The sequence below is a fragment of the Salvelinus sp. IW2-2015 genome, linkage group LG13, assembly GCF_002910315.2.
Source record: "Salvelinus sp. IW2-2015 linkage group LG13, ASM291031v2, whole genome shotgun sequence".
Lineage (NCBI taxonomy): Eukaryota > Metazoa > Chordata > Actinopteri > Salmoniformes > Salmonidae > Salvelinus > Salvelinus sp. IW2-2015.
The window spans coordinates 40,572,386-40,593,290 of NC_036853.1; the positions used below are offsets into that span (position 1 = coordinate 40,572,386).

Genomic DNA, 20,905 nt, shown 5'->3' on the forward strand with positions numbered 1-20,905 from the left:
CTCAATTCTATTTTCCTAATGTTTTTTCCTAACAATGTAATGATTTTGAAACGGGATGGTGAATCCAGGCAACCAGTTCTAGATTGTTTTGTCACCCCCCTGTAAGCCTATAATTTGTCACTGCCTTTTAAGCTTGTTGATGCTGATAGGCTATTACAGTAGGCTCATACAGGGGTTCCCAAACTTTTCTTGCCTGTGACCCCATTTTGATATTTTAAAAAAGTGATAAACGCTGGGCTAATACCTTTTGTAACATTTATTTGATGTGCAATAGCAAGGTTGATCTGCTATATATCTTCTCACCTTCAACTCTAAAACCACATAAAAAATGATCAAAGAAGGTTCTACTTTTTCAATGTCTCTTGGTAAAGAACCCCTTTACTACAGAGGTGATCATCGGGAAACTTTCTTTCACTTCTCTTCCACAGGTTTGAGGACAGGTAAAGCTCAAAGTAAGGTGAACAGGTTACCCTATGCTTAATGCTGTCTGGGCTTTGCTTTGTTATTACTGTTGAATAATGTATGCAGACTGTGCTATGACTGCAACTGGTGTGTTGTGAGGAGTGAAGTACACCCTCAGCCGGCCCTGATCTGTTTGTAAATTATAGGCTCCTCTTAGCATTTGTGTAAACTGTGTTGAAGGAATATTGGTATTTGTGTGTGACAAAAGGGGGGGCAAGCGGGGAGAGGTATGTTACCCCTAATCCCACCCTACCCCTTGTACCAAAGTTCTGTCCCCTTCAGCGTGTGGACAGCCTCCCCTGGGGAATCGCATTGTGGGAGGAAGCACAGCTCGAGAAGGAGCATGGCCATGGCAGGTGGACATTCAGATGGGGGGCCGGTGGACACCTGCTCATCGAACATCTCATTCCAAATTCATGGGCATTAATATGGAGTTGGCCCCCCTTTTGCCGCTATAACAGCCTRTACTTGCTTCGATTCAGCTACGCGCATTAGTGAGGTTGGGCCCGGATGTTGGGRGATTTTAGGTTTTGCTCGCAGTCGGCGTTCCAATTCATCCCAAAGGTGTTCGATAGGGTTGAGGTCAGGGCTCTGCAGGCCAGTCAAGTTCTTCCACACCGATCTCGACAAACCATTTCTGTATGGACCTCGCTTTGTACACGGGGGGCATTGTCATGCTGAAACAGGAAAGGCCTTCCCCAAACAAAGTTGGAAGCACAGAATCATCTAGATTGTCATTGCATGCTGAGCGTTAAGATTTCCATTCACTGGAACTAATGGGCCTAGCCCGAACCATGAAAAACAGCCCCAGACCATCATTATTCCTCCACCAAACTTTACAGTTGGCACTATGCATTGGGGCAGGTAGCGTTCTCCTGGCATTTGCCAAACCCAGATTCGTCTGTCGTACTTCCAGATGGTGAAACGTGATTCATCACTCCAGAGAACGCATTTCCACTGCTCCAGAGTCCAATGGTGGCGCGCTTTACACCACTCCATCCGATGCTTGGCATTGCACAGGGTGATCTTAGGCTTGGGTGAGGCTGCTCGGTCCTGGAAACCCATTTCATGAAGCTCCCAACTAACAGTTCTTGTGCTGATGTTGCTTCCGGAGGTAGTTTGGAACTCGGTAGTGAGTGTTGCAACCTAGGAGTGCTTCAGCACTCCCAGTCTGTGAGATTGTGTGGCCTACCACTTTGTGGCTGAGCCGTTGTGGCTCTTAGACTTTCCACTTCACAATAACAGCACTTACAGTTCACCCGGGCACTTCTAGCAGGGCAGAAATTTGACGAACTGACTTGTTAGAAAGGTGGCCTCCTATGAAAGTACCATGTTGAAAGTTACTGAGCTCTTCAGGAAGGCCATTCTACTGCCAATGTTTGTCTATGGAGTTTGCATGGCTGTGTCTACGATTTTATACACCTTTCAGCAACGGGTGTGGCTGAAATAGCCAAACACACTAATTTGAAGGGTTGTCCACATACTTTGTGTGTGTGTATAGTGTATGAAGAGTTTTTCCAAAAGGCTATATCCCCAAAAAATGAACATTGTGTTTTTTTATCAGAAATCATTGGTTGTGTGTACTTTGTTTAATATATTACTTATCTTAGATTTTCAATTCATACATTTTAGATATGTTTTTTGTTGTTGTTGCAAAACCTAGCTATCTTAAGATGAATGCTCTCACTGTAAGTCGGTCTGGTTAAGAGCATGTGATTAAATGACAATTTCAGATGTAAATGTTTTACATACAGATCTCATATTACTGTATTGAATACCTTTTACAAATATTTTTTTACATGTTAATTTGTCTGAAATTAAACCATCAAGTGATAGATTTTAAACAAATACATTTCTGTTATTGAACAGGTTACTGTACAGTATTCTTCTCATCCCACACACTAAACTCACACACAGACCTTTCAACTTAACAGTGCAACCTATTGGCTTTGACTCTCTTATACACAGGATAAATTACAGATTAGATAGGTGTAGATATATATCTATAGATAGACGGGAGAAATTATCACAGATTACAGCAATGGAAAACCAATGGCCTTGCCCTTGTGACAACCAAGACATTACTCAGCGGGTCTAGAGTGTTTGACATGGAAAGAGGGAGGAGAGAGAACAGGTGTATCKGGGTGTGGGTTTGTTTCAGTTTGAGGGAGAAATATAGATAAAGGGGAGGAGTGAAGACAAGGTGGAGTAAAAACACTAAACAGGACAGGCTGTTGTGGTGGGCATTAAAATGATGGAAGTCTACAAAGCACTCTGTTTGGTGACTACTAGTTGCCCTCCTTTCAAAAGGTAAGAGATGAGATTCCCATTATTCCACTGCTTTTCTTCTATTGACTGATGAATGGAGTCAAGGAGTTGGTAAGGTTATGGAATGGTGGTGGTGGTGGGCCAAATGGACTATTTATAGAATACAGGCATAGCCAATAAAGACAGTCAAAACATTTAATATAATTCTAACTTGAAACTCTCTCTAAGCACCAGTACATCAAATGTGGTGGTGTATGTGGGTTGTCAGAGCCAGCATGGCTCCAACCTCAACGAGGTGAGCCGTACGGTTACTCAGATCGTCTGCCACCCCAACTACATCAGTAGTACCAGTAACAACGACATCTGTCTGCTGAAGCTCTCCACCCCCGTGACTTTTACCAACTACATCTGGCCAGTCTGCCTAGCTGCACCAGGTTGCTCCTTCTATGCTGGCACTACTAGCTGGGTCACAGGCTGGGGCACCATCAGCAGTGGAGGAAGTGAGTACACAGATATAGCTTGCTTTAAGTACAACAGATGATGGATCAGAATTCTGAGAGATCTTGTCTTGTGTATGTTGAGGAAGACCTTTTTCTTATGGGTTGAATGTCTCCTGAGTGTCCTGAGCTGGGCGATTTATAGACAAAAATGTATACTGCAATAAGTTACCTGAATTGATGCGATAACGATAAATAGAACGATAAGTTTATAACATTCGTATGCAATCAGTTTTTTTTATTACACTTTAAACTACTACTACTAGTTTGATTTTTGTAGCCATCAATTAATGGGACCATTAACCATCACCCATATTAACAAACTTATTTAACTTCAAACTTTACATTTGTCTAGTACAGGCTACTTATCGTAATGAAGAATACCAGCAATGCCTGTGATAAGTGATTGGTATGGTCAGTGTTGATCAATTTTCGGTTTATCATCCCATATCTACCACAGATCCTACAGGAGGTGGATGTGCCAGTAGTGGGAAACAGGCAGTGTAACTGTAACTATGGAGTTGGCTCCATCACTGAAAACATGATCTGTGCTGGTCCATCAGCAGGAGGAAAGGATTCCTGTCAGGTAAAATCTCTTGGGTATCCTTTTTGTTTATTACTGTGTCGGTCAATTACACATTGGGCCGATTCTCCCAACACAGGTTATAACTAATCCTAGACTAAAAAGCATTTTCAATAGAGATTCCCCATTGAAAATGCTTCTTCTTCTCAGACTATGGTTTCATCTGGGAAACCGTCCCACTATATTTCATAATCCTGTGAAAATTCAATCTCAGTGACACTATAAATCTGTCTATGCATAGGGGGACTCAGGAGGTCCGATTGTGAGCAAACAGGGTAGTCGCTGGATCCAGTCTGGCGTTGTGAGTTTTGGCCACGGCTGTGCTCTGGCAAATTTCCCAGGTGTGTATGCCAGAGTTTCCCAGTACCAGACCTGGATCAACAGCCAGATCACCAGTGACCAGCCAGGCTTCACCACCTTCTTATCCAGTGGGACTGACTCTGACCTCCGTGTCACCTGCACAGGTCTGCCATCAGTCAGAACCACCACCACCACCCCTACTACCACACCTGCACGTACGTACCTATAGTCTAACTTGTGCATATGGCTAAACCTTGATGTGAATCTCTCTACCTCTGTAGCAAATTTGACTACTGGATTACTCCCCTTTTTTATTTGTCTCTCAAAATTTTATCTGTCTCCCTCTGCAGCTGTGGTGTGTGGCAGCGCCAGCGCCTCTTTGAACTCCCGTATTGGTGGGGGAAGCTCGTTGGCGACAGCAGGCTTGTGGCCCTGGATAGCCACCCTACAGAAGAACGGGGCACGCGTCTGCGGGGGCACGTTAGTGGCGGTAGACTCTGTTCTGAGCGATGCTAGCTGCTTCTCCAGGTAAATTAAATCTACCTGTATGTCAAAGGGGAGAGCAAGTAATTAAGTGCTGGATTAAAATGTCAGTCCTTACATGATTCTAAGGAAATCTAGTCATATAACACATTTTGATTTTTGAAGGTGCAATTACATTAACATTTAGTGACGTTTTCCTTTTCAACCCTCATGAAAAAGGTTAATCAAGGTCAATTAGTCAGATGTAGGACATTCGTACAATCCTTTTGCTAGTGAAAATCCTGTTAGGGTTAGCTGTCCAAAAACACCATCCCTGTTTTACACAACCGGTGCTGCAGAAAGCATGGCCATGGTGTAATCAGTATGTCAATCAGTGTATGGATGTGACTGCATGGGGCCAACTGAGCGACGGACCTCCGTTTGCGTCACTCTCTGCATATTTCTATGTACATCTGTGCGGCTAAATTTTTGGAACGGTCTGCTCCGACGCGCTATTTGCGAAGTGTGTGTAGAACCCTTTACTGTAGCATTTACTGTAGTGTACCAAAGGGGAGAGCCATCAGCCAGCATCTCTCCCAAACTACTGTACAATTCTGGTTTTACCTTGCTGGACAGTTTTTAAAGTTTTGATACCTTTGATACATATATACTGAACAAAAATATAAACGCAACATGAAACAATTTSAACGATTTTAGAGTTACAGTTCATATAAGGAAATTAGTCAATTGAAATAAATCAATTGGGCCCTAATCGATGGATTTCACATGACTGCACAGTGGCGCCGTACTGGGCAGGGGCGCCGGTACAAACATTATTGGGCACAGACACAGTACAAAGGGAAAGAAGGTAGAGACAACAATACATCACGCGAAGCAGCCACAACTGTCAGTAAGAGTGTCCTTGGTTGAGTCTTTGAATGAAGAGATGGAGATAAAACTGTCCAGTTTGAGTGTTTGTAGCAGCTCGTTCCAGTTGCCAGCTGCAGCAAACTGAAAAGAGGATTGACCCAGGGATGTGTCTGCTTTGGGGACCTTTAACAGAATGTGAATGGCAGAACGGTTGGGGGATGAGGGCTGCAGTAGGTACAGTTGAAGTCGGAAGTTTACATACACTTAGGTTGGAGTCATTAAAACACGTTTTTCAACCACTCCACAAACAATTGTTTACAGATTATTTCACTTATAATTCACTGTATCACAATTCCAGTGGGTCAGAAGTTAACATACACTAAGTTGACTGTGCCTTTAAACAGCATGGAAAAGTCCAGAAAATGATGTCATGGCTTTAGAAGCTTCTGAGAGGCTAATTGACATAATGTGTGTCAATTGGAGGTGTACCTGTGGATGTATTTCAAAGCCTACCTTCAAACTCAGTGCCTCTTTGCTTGACATCATGGGTAAATCAAAAGAAATCAGCCAAGACCTCAGAAAACAATTGTAGACCTCCACAAGTCTGGTTCATCCTTGGGAGCAATTTCCAAACGCCTGAAGGTACCTCGTTCATCTGTACGAGCAGCTCACAGATCACTGCACCTGTACATAGCCCATCTGTAAATAGCCCATCCAATCTACCTCATCCCCATACTGTATTTATTTATTTATCTTGCTCCTTTGCACCCCAGTATCTCTACTTGCACATTCATCTCCTGCACATTCTACCATTCCAGTGTTTAATTGCTATATTGTAATTACTTTGCCACCATGGCCTATTTATTGCCTTACTTCCCTTATCCTACCTCATTTGCGCATGCTGTAAATAGACTTTTCTACTGTATTATTGATTGTATGTTTGTTTATTCCATGTGTAACTCTGTGTTGTTGTATGTGTCGAACTGCTTTGCTTTATCTTGGCCAGGTCGCAGTTGCATATGAGAACTTGTTCTCAACTAGCCTACCTGGTTAAATAAAGGTAAAACATTTTTTTTTTTATTATTCAAAAAAATCTGCTTGATCTCCCCCTTTAAATAAAGGATGAACCGTGGCTGCCTTCAAAGCAATGTGAACCTCCCCAGAGAGGAGAGACAGGTTAAAGATGTCAGAGATAGGCTTGGCGATGATAGGGGCAGCAACCTTAAAGAAGAAAGGGTCTAAACCAGGGGTGGGCAAACCTTTTGGCTCAGGGGCCACATTGAGTTTTTGAAACCAAGTGAAGGGCCACATACTATATGCGTGACAAACATGTGAAGCCTATATTAATTTTCACATTGACACGCAACTACTTGTGTACTGTAGGTGTACATATGCTTGCAGAACAATTCTATCCTTGTACCATGTTTACCCTTTTTATTTGTGAACAGATGTTTCACAAAACTGTCACAAAATTGATATAATTTATAACATCACAGACACAGTCAAACACACACACAGATCCTGCATCTCTACCCTTGCTAAGTACAATCAAACTTAGTCACAATATGCCAACTTAAAAATATATACAGTATATATATATATATATATATATTACATGACTGGAGACATGCCAAATGTAAGAGCAGATGTGTAAAAAAAACTATTCTAAAATTTGAGTGAAACATATGGTAAGAGCATCTGTTTAATTTGGAATGGTTTCTCACTGCATAACCATCACCATGAAAAAGCATAATTCTTGCTTACCCCAGTCACGGTTATTCGAGTCTTAATGTGAACAATGGTTCTGGTCACCTCTCTTGGCAAGGGCATCAAAGTCTGGTGTCATCTTTGATGTAGAGATTCTCAGAACAGCTGACATTTGTTAAATTTGAACCGTGATGGGATTTGTTGTAATTCATGACTGAGAACGTTTGTTCACACACGTATCTGGACCCGAATAAAACAAGCATCCTTTTGGACGTGCTTTTTAATGTTTGGGAATTCAGTAAGCCATAGAACTGGTCTATTGTTGCTGTTTTGTACTTCTCCTTCAAAGCACTCTCACATTTGATGTTGATGAGCTCCAATTGTGTGTCTGGTGGTGCTTTCTCACTGTTGAAAGGTAGGGGGATACAATACCACTGAGAATATATAAAAAGAAGGTCCAAGCGTATTCGACAGAGGGGATCAAGCTGATTCTATACCAATTTACAGAGGCCAGGTCATGAAGTGTCTATGACAAATCAGGATAGGTCGTTTCATTGAGCAGGCATTACGAGCACAGGCTGTAAAACAGTGATCACTAAGGTCATTACAGAAAACACCAGACTGATACCTATCAGGATTATTTGTGAGGATAACATCGACTGGAGTAGCCTTTTCTGGGTGTTTGGAGTCATACCTTGTGGAATTGGTAATAATCTGAGAAAGATTTAGGGAGTCCCATTGCTTTAGGACTTGGTCAGGTGGTTAAAGTATGTCCCAGTTTAGGTCACCTAGCAGGACAATTCAGACCTAGTGTAAGGGGCTAGGAGTGAGCTTAGGGCAGGCAAGGTTAAGGCTGGTGATGATGGAGGACGATAACACCCAGCAACAGTCAACAAAGAGCTATTTCAAAGTTGAATGCTTAAAACCAGCAAATCAAATTGTTTGGGGACAGACTGATGGTGTTCCTTGGTAATGATTGTCACACCACCACCTTTGGAAGATCTGTCTTGCCAAAAAGGGTTATAACCAGGAAGGTTAACATCAGTGTTCAAAACACTCTTACTTAACCACGTCTCAGTAATGACCAACACATCTGGATTGGAGCTGTGAACCCACACTTTCAATTGATCCATTTTAGGTAATAAGCTTCCAATGTTAACGTGCAGAAAACCCAGAAAAAAATCTAACGACTTGTTCAGAGTCACTTGCCCCAACAGTGCGTGTGTGCTGGAGGCGAACGAAAGCTCGGGAGAGAGGGGGGAGTGTGGCGGGGGTACCTGTACCAGACAGGGGAGACGGTGAACAGATCGCCAGGTGGAATCCAAGCAGCAGTGCAGCAGGCAACGGGAGTAGGTGTCTCACCCACTTGGGAGAAGCTTTTTTCTGGAGGCAGATTCCCTGTAGAAAATACCAGGGGATGGTCTCTGAACACATGGGGAGGGGGCTTCAAAGCCCTCTGGATTTGGCTGGGGTAGGCTGTGAGACTCTTCTTCCATTGTTGGACTCAAAGGCTTTGACACCTCTCACTTCACCTCTCAGTTCTAATTGAAGTTGTATTTGTTCTGTCCTAGCAAGCTTGGTAGCCTTAACTTTATAAGCCTTATAAAGTTAAATATATCATTGTAATGTATTTTTCTTCTTGGCTTTCAAAATAGCTTCAGACTTAACATTGCTCACTCACTTCCWGGTTGGATGGTGTTTTCAGGTTCCTGTTTGTTTGCCAGAGCATAGGAATCTAATAGGAATCTTTGGTAGTAGGAATCCTTCCAGGTAATTTTATCCAAAATCAGGTTGTAGGGTGGGAGTTTTGATTTGGAGTGTAGGTTATGTTGTGGAGGGTATATGTATACATATGTATACCCTCCATATGTCCTTGCCGAAAAATCCAAGTTCATATAACCCTAAATTGATATTTTTGTGAAAAATGTGGGTGCTCACATGCAGCTGTGTCTCTCTCTCGCTCTGATCCCACTGTAATCGCTGCCAAAGGTGATTCTAACATGTATTAACTTAAGGGGTTTGATACCTACAGTATATAATCAAGATATTCGTTATTTTTAAATTATTTATTTTATTTTATTTTTGTACAAATGTAAGAATTTTTCTGCCGCTTTGACATTACAGTATTTTGTGTAGATCGTTGACAAAACAATTCAATTAAATCCATTTTAATGCCCATTTGTAACAACAAAATGTGGAAACAGTCAATGGGTGTGAATACTTTCTGAAGGCACTGTACATATTCATATTCTTATATACAGTACAGTTAAATTATATCTTTAGAGAAAGGAGAGGCGCTGTGATACAATATGTTTTTAAATCGTTTTTTAAAGCTAAACTTGCTTTAAGTCTGCATAACCTCTGGTGGCAGAGCATTCCACTATGATACAGTGGGGCAAAAAAGTATTTAGTCAGCCACCAATTGTGCAAGTTCTCCCACTTAAAAAGATGAGAGAGGCCTGTAATTTGCATCATAGGTACACTTCAACTATGACAGACAAAATGAGAAAAAAAATCCAGAATATCATAATTGTAGGATTTTTTAATGAATTTATTTGCAAATTATGGTGGAAAATAAGTATTTGGTCCATAACAAAAGTTTCTCAATACTTTGTTATATACCCTTTGTTGGCAATGACAGAGGTCAAACGTTTTCTGTAAGTACTTCATAAGGATTTTCACACACTGTTGCTGGTATTTTGGCCCATTCCTCCATACAGATCTCCTCTAGAGCAGTGATGTTTTGGGGCTGTTGCTGGGCAACACGGACTTTCAACTCCCTCCAAAGATTTTCTATGGGGTTGAGATCTGAGACTGGCTAGGCCACTCCAGGACCTTGAAATGCTTCTTACGAAGCCACTCCTTCGTTGCCCGGGCGGTGTGTTTGGGATCATTTGTCATGCTGAAAGGACCAGCCACGTTTCCATTCCCTAATAATTGCTCCACAGTTGATTTCTTCAAACCAAGCTGCTTACCTATTGCAGATTCAGTCTTCCCAGCCTGGTGCAGGTCTACAATTTTGTTTCTGGTGTCCTTTGACAGCTCTTTGGACTCATAGTGGAGTTTGGAGTGTGACTGTTTGAGGTTGTGGACAGGTGTCTTTTATACTGATAACAAGTTCAAACAGGTGCCATTAACACAGGTAACGAGTGGAGGACAGAGGAGCCTCTTAAAGAAGAAGTTACAGGTCTGTGAGATACAGAAATCTTGCTTGTTTGTAGGTGACCAAATACTTATTTTCCACCATAATTTGCAAATAAATCCATTAAAAATCCTACAATGTCATTTTCTGGATTTTCTTTTCTCATTTTGTCTGTCATAGTTGAAGTGTACCTATGATGCAAATTTACAGGCCTCATCTTTTTAAGTGGGAGAACTTGCACAATTGGTGGCTGACTAAATACTTTTTTGCCCCACTGTATGTTGATATGCTTCAGTTTGCTGCCGTATGACTTTTCACATTTGTCTCCGGCGATCATAAAGTAAAATATATCTAAAATAATTGTCATTTATATTTGCAATCCCCTTATCCAAACGGCTAACTCATTTACCTGGCTCTTATGAATAGCTCTTATCAATTTGTAAATTACAGTGCATGGAGAAGGGTGTTATTTACATCGGAAAAAATAAAGTAGATGTTGTTCCACTCGAAACCGACAGGTTGCTCAACATTATCGTTTCATCATGTGTAAAGGTCCTCCTGTCCACTTTTCTTTCTGACGTTCTGCATAGCAACAGGGACATGTGATAGACAAACCTGACTTCTCCCCTCTCCGGGCCCCAGGTGACTGAGGCCCATATGAGGGAGGAAGTGCATCTGTCAACACCAGAGTCCGAATGGATATATTCTAATAACAAGAGTTCCACAGTTTTAATCATATAAGCATATTAAACAGATAAGACATCTTAATTATCTACGTTACCAAGCTCATTCTGATTCTCCCGCTACAGGGGGCTATGCTAATAGTCTGAGTAGCCATTTGAATGGTTGTTCAGGAGTCTTATGGCTTGGGGGTAGAAGCTGTTAAGAAGTATTTTGGACCTAGACTTGGTGCTCCGGTACCTCTTGCCGTGCGGTAGCAGAGAGAACAGTTTATGACTAAGGTGGCTGGAGTCTTTCACCCTTTTTAGGGCCTTCCTCTGACACCGTCTGATATAGAGGTCCTGGATGGCAGGAAGCTTGGCCCCAGTGATGTACTGGGCCGTACGCACTACCCTCTGTAGTGCCTTGCGGTCGGAGGCCGAGCAGTTGCCATACCAGGTAGTGATGCAACCAGTCAGGATGCTCTCGATGGTGCAGCTGTAGAACCTTTTGAGGATCTGAGGACCCATGCCAAATATTTTCAGTCTCCTGAGGGGGAATAGGCTTTGTTGTGCCGTCTTCACGACTGTCTTGGTGTGTTTGGACCATGTTAGTTTGTTGTTGATGTGGACACCAAGGAACTTGAAGCTCTCAACCTGCTCCACTACAGCTCTGATGATGAGAATGGTGCGTGCTCGGTCCACCTTTTTCCTGTAGTCCACAATCATCTCCTTTGTCTTGATCACATTGAGGGAGCGGTTGTTGTCCTGGCACCACAGGTCTCTGACCTCCTCCCTATAGGCTGTCTCATCATTGAACACCTTAGTGTTCTTGGGCACAGGGACTATGGTGGTCTCCTTGAAACATGTTGGTATTAGAGACTCAGTCAGGGACAGATTGAAAATGTCAGTGAAGACACTTGCCAGTTGGTCAGCGCATGCTCTGAGTACACGTCCTGGTAATCCGTCTGGCCCTGCGGCCTTGTGAATGTTGACCTGTTTAAAGGTTTTACTCACATCGGCTATGGTGAGCGTGATCACACGGTCATCCGGAACAGCTGATGCTCTCATGCATGTTTCAGTGTTACTTGCCTCGAAGTGAGCATAGAAGTAATTTAGCTCGTCTGGTAGGCTCGTGTCACTGTGCAGCTTGTGGCTGTGCTTCCCTTTGTAGTCTGTAATAGTTTGCAAGCCCTGCCACATCCGATGAGTGTCTGAGCCAGTGTAGTATGATTCGATCTTAGTCCTGTATTGATGCTTTGCCTGTTTGATGGTTCGTCGGAGGGCATAGCGGGATTTCTTATAAGCTTAAGGGTAAAGGGTATAAGCTTAAGACCTGCTCCTTGAAAGCGGCAGCTCTTACCATTAGCTCAGTGCGGATGTTGTCTGTAATCCATGGCTTCTGGTTGGGGTATGTACGTACAGTCACTCTGGGGACGACGTCATCGATGCACTTATTGATGAAGCCAGTGACTGATGTGGTGTACTCCTCAATGCCATCGGAAGAATCCCGGAATATGTTCCAGTCTGTGCTAGCAAAACAGTCCTGTAGCTGACCACTTTTTTAGGGGATGTCTCAGGGGATGTCTCGATTAGTAATGAGGATAACATGTTCAGATTACATGTCTCGATTAATAACGAGGAAAACATCTCTGAGGGAACATGGCTCATTTTGATTATATGACGATAACATGTCTCAACAGTGGAGTTTGATGTATAACGTTATTATGTATAGAGATATCAAAGAAGAGAGAACTATTTCCGAATATGCTGTCAAATAGAACTAGTGTAAATATCTAAACCCCTGTATGAATAGAACACTAGTCTAAAGGAGGAATTTGTGATGTAACACAAATGTATAATGGGTTACTAGAGATAAAGTAACATAATATTGAGTATCATGGGTTATTATGATGATCTGATGAAGTAAGAATAGAAAAAAATATAATAATATACAACTTGCACACCCAAACGTAGACGTACGTAAGTGGTGTAAAAAGTATTCTGAGAAATGTTCAGAGTGGTTCCTTTATGGATCATTTGAGGTATGTTAAGGTTAGAGCATTGTATGGGACTTGACTTACCCCTAACCAATAAAACTATAAACACTTAGAAGATTTCCTCCACCCTGGTAATGCATTTTGAAATAAACCTCATACCCTGAACTAATGAATGTTGAACATGATTTTCTGTTAACTAAACTTAAAAGGCGACAATTTATTGTACTCCCAGTGGAGTTTTTGTTGATATCCCAAACGATGACGTTCTTAACCAATTTGTGAGTAGGCAAAATGGACACTGCATCTGTTTCCCTGTCTTTGCTGTATCAGGTGCCAGTCTTATTATGGATGGAGCGCGCCATCTACTGGGGACTAAGACAATGTCAACCCAGTTAATACGTATCGATCCCTCCAAAGCATTACATATGAAACTTAAAATAGACATTAGTATTGTCCACCAGGGAACTGCGTAACTCTTTCTCCCCCCTGTATCCATAGGAATCACCTTCCTTGCGGCCCCTACTATTGCTCCTCTTAATTCTTCATTCACTGTTTCTATATCTGAATTGAGATCAACCTGAGACAGCTCCTGTTCACTCAACTCCTGAAACTTACCCCACTCCGCTTTCCTAAATATCCATCTCCTCAATCCATTTTCCTACTGAATAGGGATTCCTCCAAAACATACCAACTATATGTGCCTGCCATTGAACATGAGATCAAAGTAAGATCCAGCAGATTCATTTCCAGTTACTGGTCAATCCTGGTTCCCTGGCCGTCATTAAGACTCACAAGCCCTTTCTCATTCAGGAGTTCCTCCAACACTTGTCCATTTACATCAGTCTGTAACCCTTCCCAGAGAGTACAATGAGCATTAAAATCACCCAACAACATTACCTGTCTCCTATCTTGACCTTCTACATTCCCAAGGGCCATCAACTCTATTCTCTTACACGGGTTGCAAAAGTTCCCTATTACCATACCCCCCCAAACACACCTCTACCACTACATATTCCTGTTCAACTCCCTCTCCCACACAACTATATGGGATCCCCTGCTTTATGGAGGTAGCACACCCTCCTCCCCCTCCCCTACCACCCTATCTCTACAGACTGCCTTGTCACCTTGTAATACAAAATGTCGAGTAAGTTTAAGCTATTTCTCGCGGAGACATATCAAATCAGGTTTGGCTGGTATCTACTCAAGAAACGGTTTGAACTGTTGCCCATTAGCCATCAAACCTCTGGCATTCCATTGAAGGATTAACACCATAATGAAAATTAACCAATATATGATTCCTGGCTGGACTGATTCTCAATCTTATTGAGGTCATCCTGTACATTTTTCCATGTCAGTCCTGTGATCCCAAGATACCTCACTGCTTGCTCCACTATGATCTGTATCTTCTTAGTCTTTGATTGTAATTTTTCTGTGCATTTGATTGCTGCTGTCACAAACGTAACAACCTTCCTCATGTCTACTACCATTCTTTGTGTTCTACCCCATTAAGCTCCCTATATCATGCCCAACCTGCATACTGATCTGCCCTGGAATACCTGTTCTTCTAGGTGCCCTGATTGTTTCTGCGTGAACTACCTTCACTGCTTCTGCATGCAAGATTTTTCTCTCACTCCTCACCTGCTGCACTTCCCCCTGTCTTTTCATCACTGAAGAACCCCCCTACAGTTACAACACTTTAACTGTACCCCTTCTCCACATTCCCCATGTTCTCCCCCACATCTTCGCACATCTCCCTTTGCCTTTACACACAGGCCCAAACCTTTGACAGTTATAGCAACGCAATGGCTTCGGAACTTATGCTCACACATAGTAACTCATATACCCAATACTAACTTTTCTGGCAGTACCAGATCATCAAAGTTTAGTAGCACTGACAAGCTATCCACCTTCTTTCCTTCTCGTGTCATCTGGAGGCACTTTGCCTCAATAAGAGAGCCTCCTTTCAAGTGGTCCTTCATTTCTTTTATGTTAACAATTTCTGGAACTCCTGTAATAACTCCCTTCACCCACTGCCGTCCAGTTTGATCCGGCAGGCTACCATCAGCCACATGTTTACATACCTACTTGAGTTTGAGCGCCTTCTCATACTGTTTAGCATTGAAACACACCACCAAACTTCCATCCCAAAGAACTTTAGCAGACACAACCTCTCCTACACCTTGAACTCCACTTCTCTCAGTACAACACTGAGACACTGCGATCCGAACAGAACCTCATCACTACTCTCCTCTGACAAGACCTGCAAAATGATATCTTGATGGAAAAAAACTGAAACTTGACTATGCTTGTATCAGCTGTTCTTAGCTACAAACCCACCACCATAGACTTCCGCTCCTTTCCGACTCCCTGTCCTGGTGTGCAATCCAGAGCACCTAGATTGTAACCTTGTGCTCTTCCGGAACCATTTCCCTGCTAGACTGCTAGGTTTATGGGTATTATGACTCATACTGTGGTACTCTATTACAACAAACCTGTAACAAACCAAACAAAACGTACTACTTCCGTTGACTAAATACCCTTACGAAAAAAGATTGCAGTCAGTGTGCAGTATAACTGCATTATTACTGTAGTTAGGGTGTAATATAACTGCAGTATGCTGTAAATACTGCGTCCAAAATAACAGTTTTTTTACTGCAGTAACGTTGCAGTGTAACTGCAGTTACAGTGCAGTGTAACTGCACAGTCGACAGTCGACTGCAGTTACTGCACTTTTACTGCATTTTCAAAAAGGCAATATTTTTTGTAAGGGTATAAAGAAATAACTGCCGACACTGATAAAATATAAACACTACCATGCAAATATCTGAAAAAGAACATACTATCCTAAAAGAAAGGTGTTTTAGTTCAACCATGGGTGTTACTCAATATGCATACTACCATGCTCCACACTCTCATGCTCCGAGTGCATCCTTCTCTTGAGTAAGTTCTTGTGAGGATTAGTGTGGAGAATGCATAAAACTATGGGGAATGATTTGAGCCAGAATTAAGCATAGGCCACCGTACCACCATGTGGCTGTCGCCTACCATTGAACGTCTAACCGATATGACATGATACTAACGCTTTAAATCAAATCAAATCAAATTTTATTTGTCACATACACATGGTTAGCAGATGTTAATGCGAGTGTAGCGAAATACTTGTGCTTCTAGTTCCGACAATGCAGTAATAACCAACAAGTAATCTAACCTAACAATTACACAATACTACCTTATACACACAAGTGTAAAGGGATAAAGAATATGTACATAAAGATATATGAATGAGTGATGGTACAAAGAACGGCATAGCAAGATGCAGTAGATGGTAAGAGTACAGATATACATATGAGATGAGTAATGTAGGGTATATAAACATAAAGTGGCAAAGTTTAAAGTGGCTAGTGATACATGTATTACATAAAGATGGCAAGATGCAGTAGATGATGTAGAGTACAGTATATACATATACATATGAGATGAGTAATGCAGGGTATGTAAACATTATATTAAGTGGCATTGTTTAAAGTGGCTAGTGATACATTTTTACATAAATTTCCATCAATTCCATTATTAAAGTGGCTGGAGTTGAGTCAGTATGTTGGCAGCGGCCACTAAATGTTAGTGGTGGCTGTTTAACAGTCTGATGGCCTTGAGATAGAAGTTGTTTTTCAGTCTCTCGGTCCCTGCTTTGATGCACCTGTACTGACCTCGCCTTCTGGATGATAGCGGGGTGAACAGGCAGTGGCTCGGGTGGTTGTTGTCCTTGATTGATCTTATGGCCTTCCTGTGACCATCGGTGGTAGTTGGGGGCAGGTAGTTTGCCCCGGTGATATGTTGTGCAGACCTCACTACCTCTGGAGAGCCTTACGGTTGTGGGCGGAGCAGTTGCCGTACCAGGCGGTGATACAGCCCACAGGATGCTCTCGATTGTGCATCTGTAGAAGTTTCTGAGTGCTTTTGGTGACAAGCGAATTTCTCAGCCTCCTGAGGTTGAAGAGGCGCTGCTGCGCCTTCTTCACAACGCTGACTGTGTGGGTGGACCAATTCAGTTTGTCCGTGATGTGTACGCCGAGGAACTTAAAACATACTACCCTCTCCACTACTGTCCCATCGATGTGGATAGGGGGGTGCTCCTCTGCTGGTTCCTGAAGTCCACAATCATCTCCTTTGTTTTGTTGACGTTGAGTGTGAGGTTATTTTCCTGACACCACACTCCGAGGGCCTCACCTCCTCCCTGTAGGCCGTCTCGTCGTTGTTGGTAATCTAGCCTACCACTGTAGTGTCGTTCGCAAACTTGATGATTGAGTTGGAGGCGTGCATGGCCACGCAGTCGTGGGTGAACAGGGAGTACAGGAGAGGGCTCAGAACGCACCTTGTGGGCCCCAGTGTTGAGGATCAGCGGGGTGGAGATGTTGTTACCTACCCTCACCATCTGGGGGCAGCCCGTCAGGAAGTCCAGTACTCAGTTGCACAGGGCGGGGTCGAGACCCAGTCTCGAGCTTGATGACGAGTTGAGGAGTACTATGGTGTTAAATGCTGAGTTGTAGTCGATGAACAGCATTCTCACATAGGTATTTCTCTTGTCCAGATGGGTTAGGGCAGTGTGCAGTGTGGTTGCGATTGCGTCGTCTGTGGACCTATTGGGTCGGTAAGCAAATTGGAGTGGGTCTAGGGTGTCAGGTAGGGTGGAGGTGATATGGTCCTTGACTAGTCTCTCAAAGCACTTCATGATGACGGATGTGAGTGCTACGGGGGCGGTAGTCGTTTAGCTAAGTTACCTTAGCTTTTCTTGGGAACAGGAACAATGGTGGCCTCTTGAAGCATGTGGAACAGCAGACAGGGATAAGGATTGATTGAATATGTCGTAACACACCAGCCAGCTGGTCTGCGCATGCTCTGAGGACGCGGCTGGGAATGCCGGTCTGGGCCTGCAGCTGCGAGGGTTAACACGTTTAAATGTTTTACTCACCTCGGCTGCAGTGAAGTAGAGCCCGCAGGTTTGGTAGCGGGCCGTGTCAGTGGCACTGTATTGTCCTCAAAGCGAGTAAAAAAGTTATTTAGTCTGTCTGGGAGCAAGACATCCTGGTCCGCGACGGGGCTGGTTTTCTTTTTGTAATCCGTGATTGACTGTAGACCCTGCCACATACCTCTTGTGTCTGAGCTGTTGAATTGCGACTCTACTTTGTCTCTATACTGGCACTTAGCTTGTTTGATTGCCTTGCGGAGGGAATAGCTACACTGTTTGTATTCGGTCATGTTTCCGGTCATTATTATATTATATAATATAATTATTATATAATAGCATTGTTTCACATACAGTGGTTGCTCAACTAAAAAAATGTGCTATTATGCTGCGGGATTTAGAGGTAATTTGTGGTTTAGTACGGTAGCCTGCATCACTACTTCATTGCTCCAGACCAGCGCAAGGGGGAGTTAGAGCACTGGTTATGCTTTTGGGTCCCAAGGCGCTACTCTGTCTCTAACTGACACTTATTTGTTACTACTTGTCGGTATTACTTGTTAAAACTGTTGTTACACTAAGGTTTTTAATCTAAGAGAAATTTAGACTACAATTAGGGTGTGGAAATGTTAGGATTATTTTGCTCCGATCACATTGTACATTGCACGAGTGGCGCAGCGGTTTAAGACACTGCATCGAAGTGCGAACTGTGTTGCTACCGATGCTGGTTCAATACCTGTGCTGACCGGGAGACCCATGTGATGGTAGGCTTTTGATTTCTCTCCCTCTAAAAAGTATTATTATTATTATATTTCACATCCGACCGTGATTGGGAGTCCAATAGGGCGGCACACAATTGGCCCAGCGTTTCTCTCCCTCTAAAAACAGAAATAAATGTCTTGGCCTTTAAAAATATAATTTTATTCTTGATTCAGATTACAATCGCTGACTTTCGTTTTTTTGAAAACTAAATAATCGCAATAATCTCCAAAATATCGTTGGAATTGAGGAGTACATCACATCAGCCATTGGCTTCATCAATAAGTGCATCGATGACGTCGTCCCCACAGTGACCGTATGTACATACCCAACCAGAAGCCATGGATTACAGGCAACATCCGCGCTGAGCTAAAGGCTAGAGCTGCCGCTTTCAAGGAGCGGGACTCTAACCTGGAAGCTTATAAGAAATCCTGCTATGCCCTCCGACAAACCATCACACAGGCAAAGCGTCAGTACAGGACTAAGATCGAATCATACTACACTGGCTCTGACGCTCGTCGGATGTGGCAGGGCTTGCAAACTATTACAGACTACAAAGGGAAATACAACCGAGTGCGGCCCATTGACACGAGCCTACCAGACGAGCTAAACCTCTTCAATGCTCGCTTCGAGGCAAATAATAATGTAACATGCATGAGAGCACCAGCTGTTCCGGACGACTGTGTGATCACGCTCTCCGCAGCCGATGTGAGTAAGACCTTTAAACAGGTCAACAGACATATTACCAGGACGTGTACTGCGAGCATGCACTGACCAACTGGCAAGTGTCTTCACTGACATTTTCAACCTCTCCCTGTCCGAGTCTGTAATACAAACATGTTTCAAGCCGACCACCAAAGTCCCTGTGACCAAGAACACGAAGGTAACCTGCCTAAATGACTACCGACCCGTAGCACTCACGTCTGTAGCCATAAAGTGCTTTGAAAGGCTGGTCATGGCTCACATCAACACCATTATACCAGAAACCCTTGACCCATCTCTGTTGCACTCCACACTGCCCTTTCCCACCTGGACAAAAGGAACACCTATATGAGAATGCTATTCATTGACTACAGCTCAGCGTTCAACACCATATTGCTCTCAAAGCTCATCAATAAGCTAAGGACCCTGGGACTAAACACCTCCCTCTGCAACTGGAACCTGGACTTCCTGATGGGTCGCCCCCAGGTGGTAAGGGTAGGTAACAACACATCCTCCACGCTGATCCTCAACATGAGGGCCCCTCAGTGGTGCGTGCTTAGTCCCCTCCTGTACTCCCTGTTCACTCATGACTGTACGGCCAGGCACGACTCCAACACCATCATTAAGTTTGCCTATGACATAACAGTCATAGGCCCGATCACCGACAACAATGAGACAGCCTATAGGGACGAGGTCCGAGACCTAGCCGTGTGGTGCCAGGTCAACAACCTCTCCCTCCATGTGATCAAGAAAAATGAGATGATTGTGGACTACAGGAAAAGGAGGACTGAACACGCCCCCATTCTCATCGATGGGGCTGTAGTGGGGCAGGTTGAGAGCTTCAAGTTCCTTGGTGTCCACATCACCGACAAACTAACATGGACCAAGCACACCAAGACAGTTGTGAAGAGGGCATGACAAAACCTATTCCCCCTCAAGAGACTGAAAAGATTTGGCATGGGTCCTCAGATCCTCAAAAGGTTCTACAGCTGCACCATCGAGAGCATCCTGACTGGTTGCATCACTGCCTGGTATGGCAACTGCTCGGCCTCCGACTGCAAGGCACTACAGAGGGTAGTGCGTACGGCCCAGTACATCACCGGGGCCAAGCTTCCTGCCATCCAGGACCTTTATACCAGGCGGTGTCAGAGGAAGGCCCTAAAATTTGTCAAAGACTCCAGCCACCCTAGTCATAGACTGTTCTCTCTGCTACCACACAGTAAGTGGTACCGGAGTGCCAAGTCTAGGTCCAAGAGGCTTCTTAAAACCTCTTGACACTACAGGGGGTGCTGTTTCAACTTCGACATTTATCGTTCCCAAATTAAACTGCCTCGTACTCAATTCTTGCTCGTACAATATGCATATTATTATTACTATTGGATAGAAAACAATCTCTAGTTTCTAAAACCGTTTGAATTATGTCTGTGGGTGAACCAGAACTCTTTCTGCAGCGAAATTCATGACAGGAACTGCGAAGGTCTGAAAACGAGGCTCTGTTCTCAGATCAGTTTAAAGCTCTGTATGTATCCTATGG

General features: G+C 43.4%; 1 protein-coding gene across 1 annotated transcript; it reads left to right on the forward strand.

The window, feature by feature from the left end:
• Positions 1-2,953: 2,953 nt before the first annotated feature.
• Positions 2,954-20,289, forward strand: LOC111971256 (polyserase-2-like; the record flags this gene model as incomplete). Its single annotated transcript, XM_024147365.2, has 5 exons — positions 2,954-3,230; positions 3,647-3,813; positions 4,052-4,325; positions 4,461-4,638; positions 19,974-20,289. Coding segments are annotated over 5 exons (1,212 nt in total), but the record flags the coding sequence as incomplete, so codon positions are not given.
• Between the last annotated feature and the right edge of the window lie 616 nt (positions 20,290-20,905).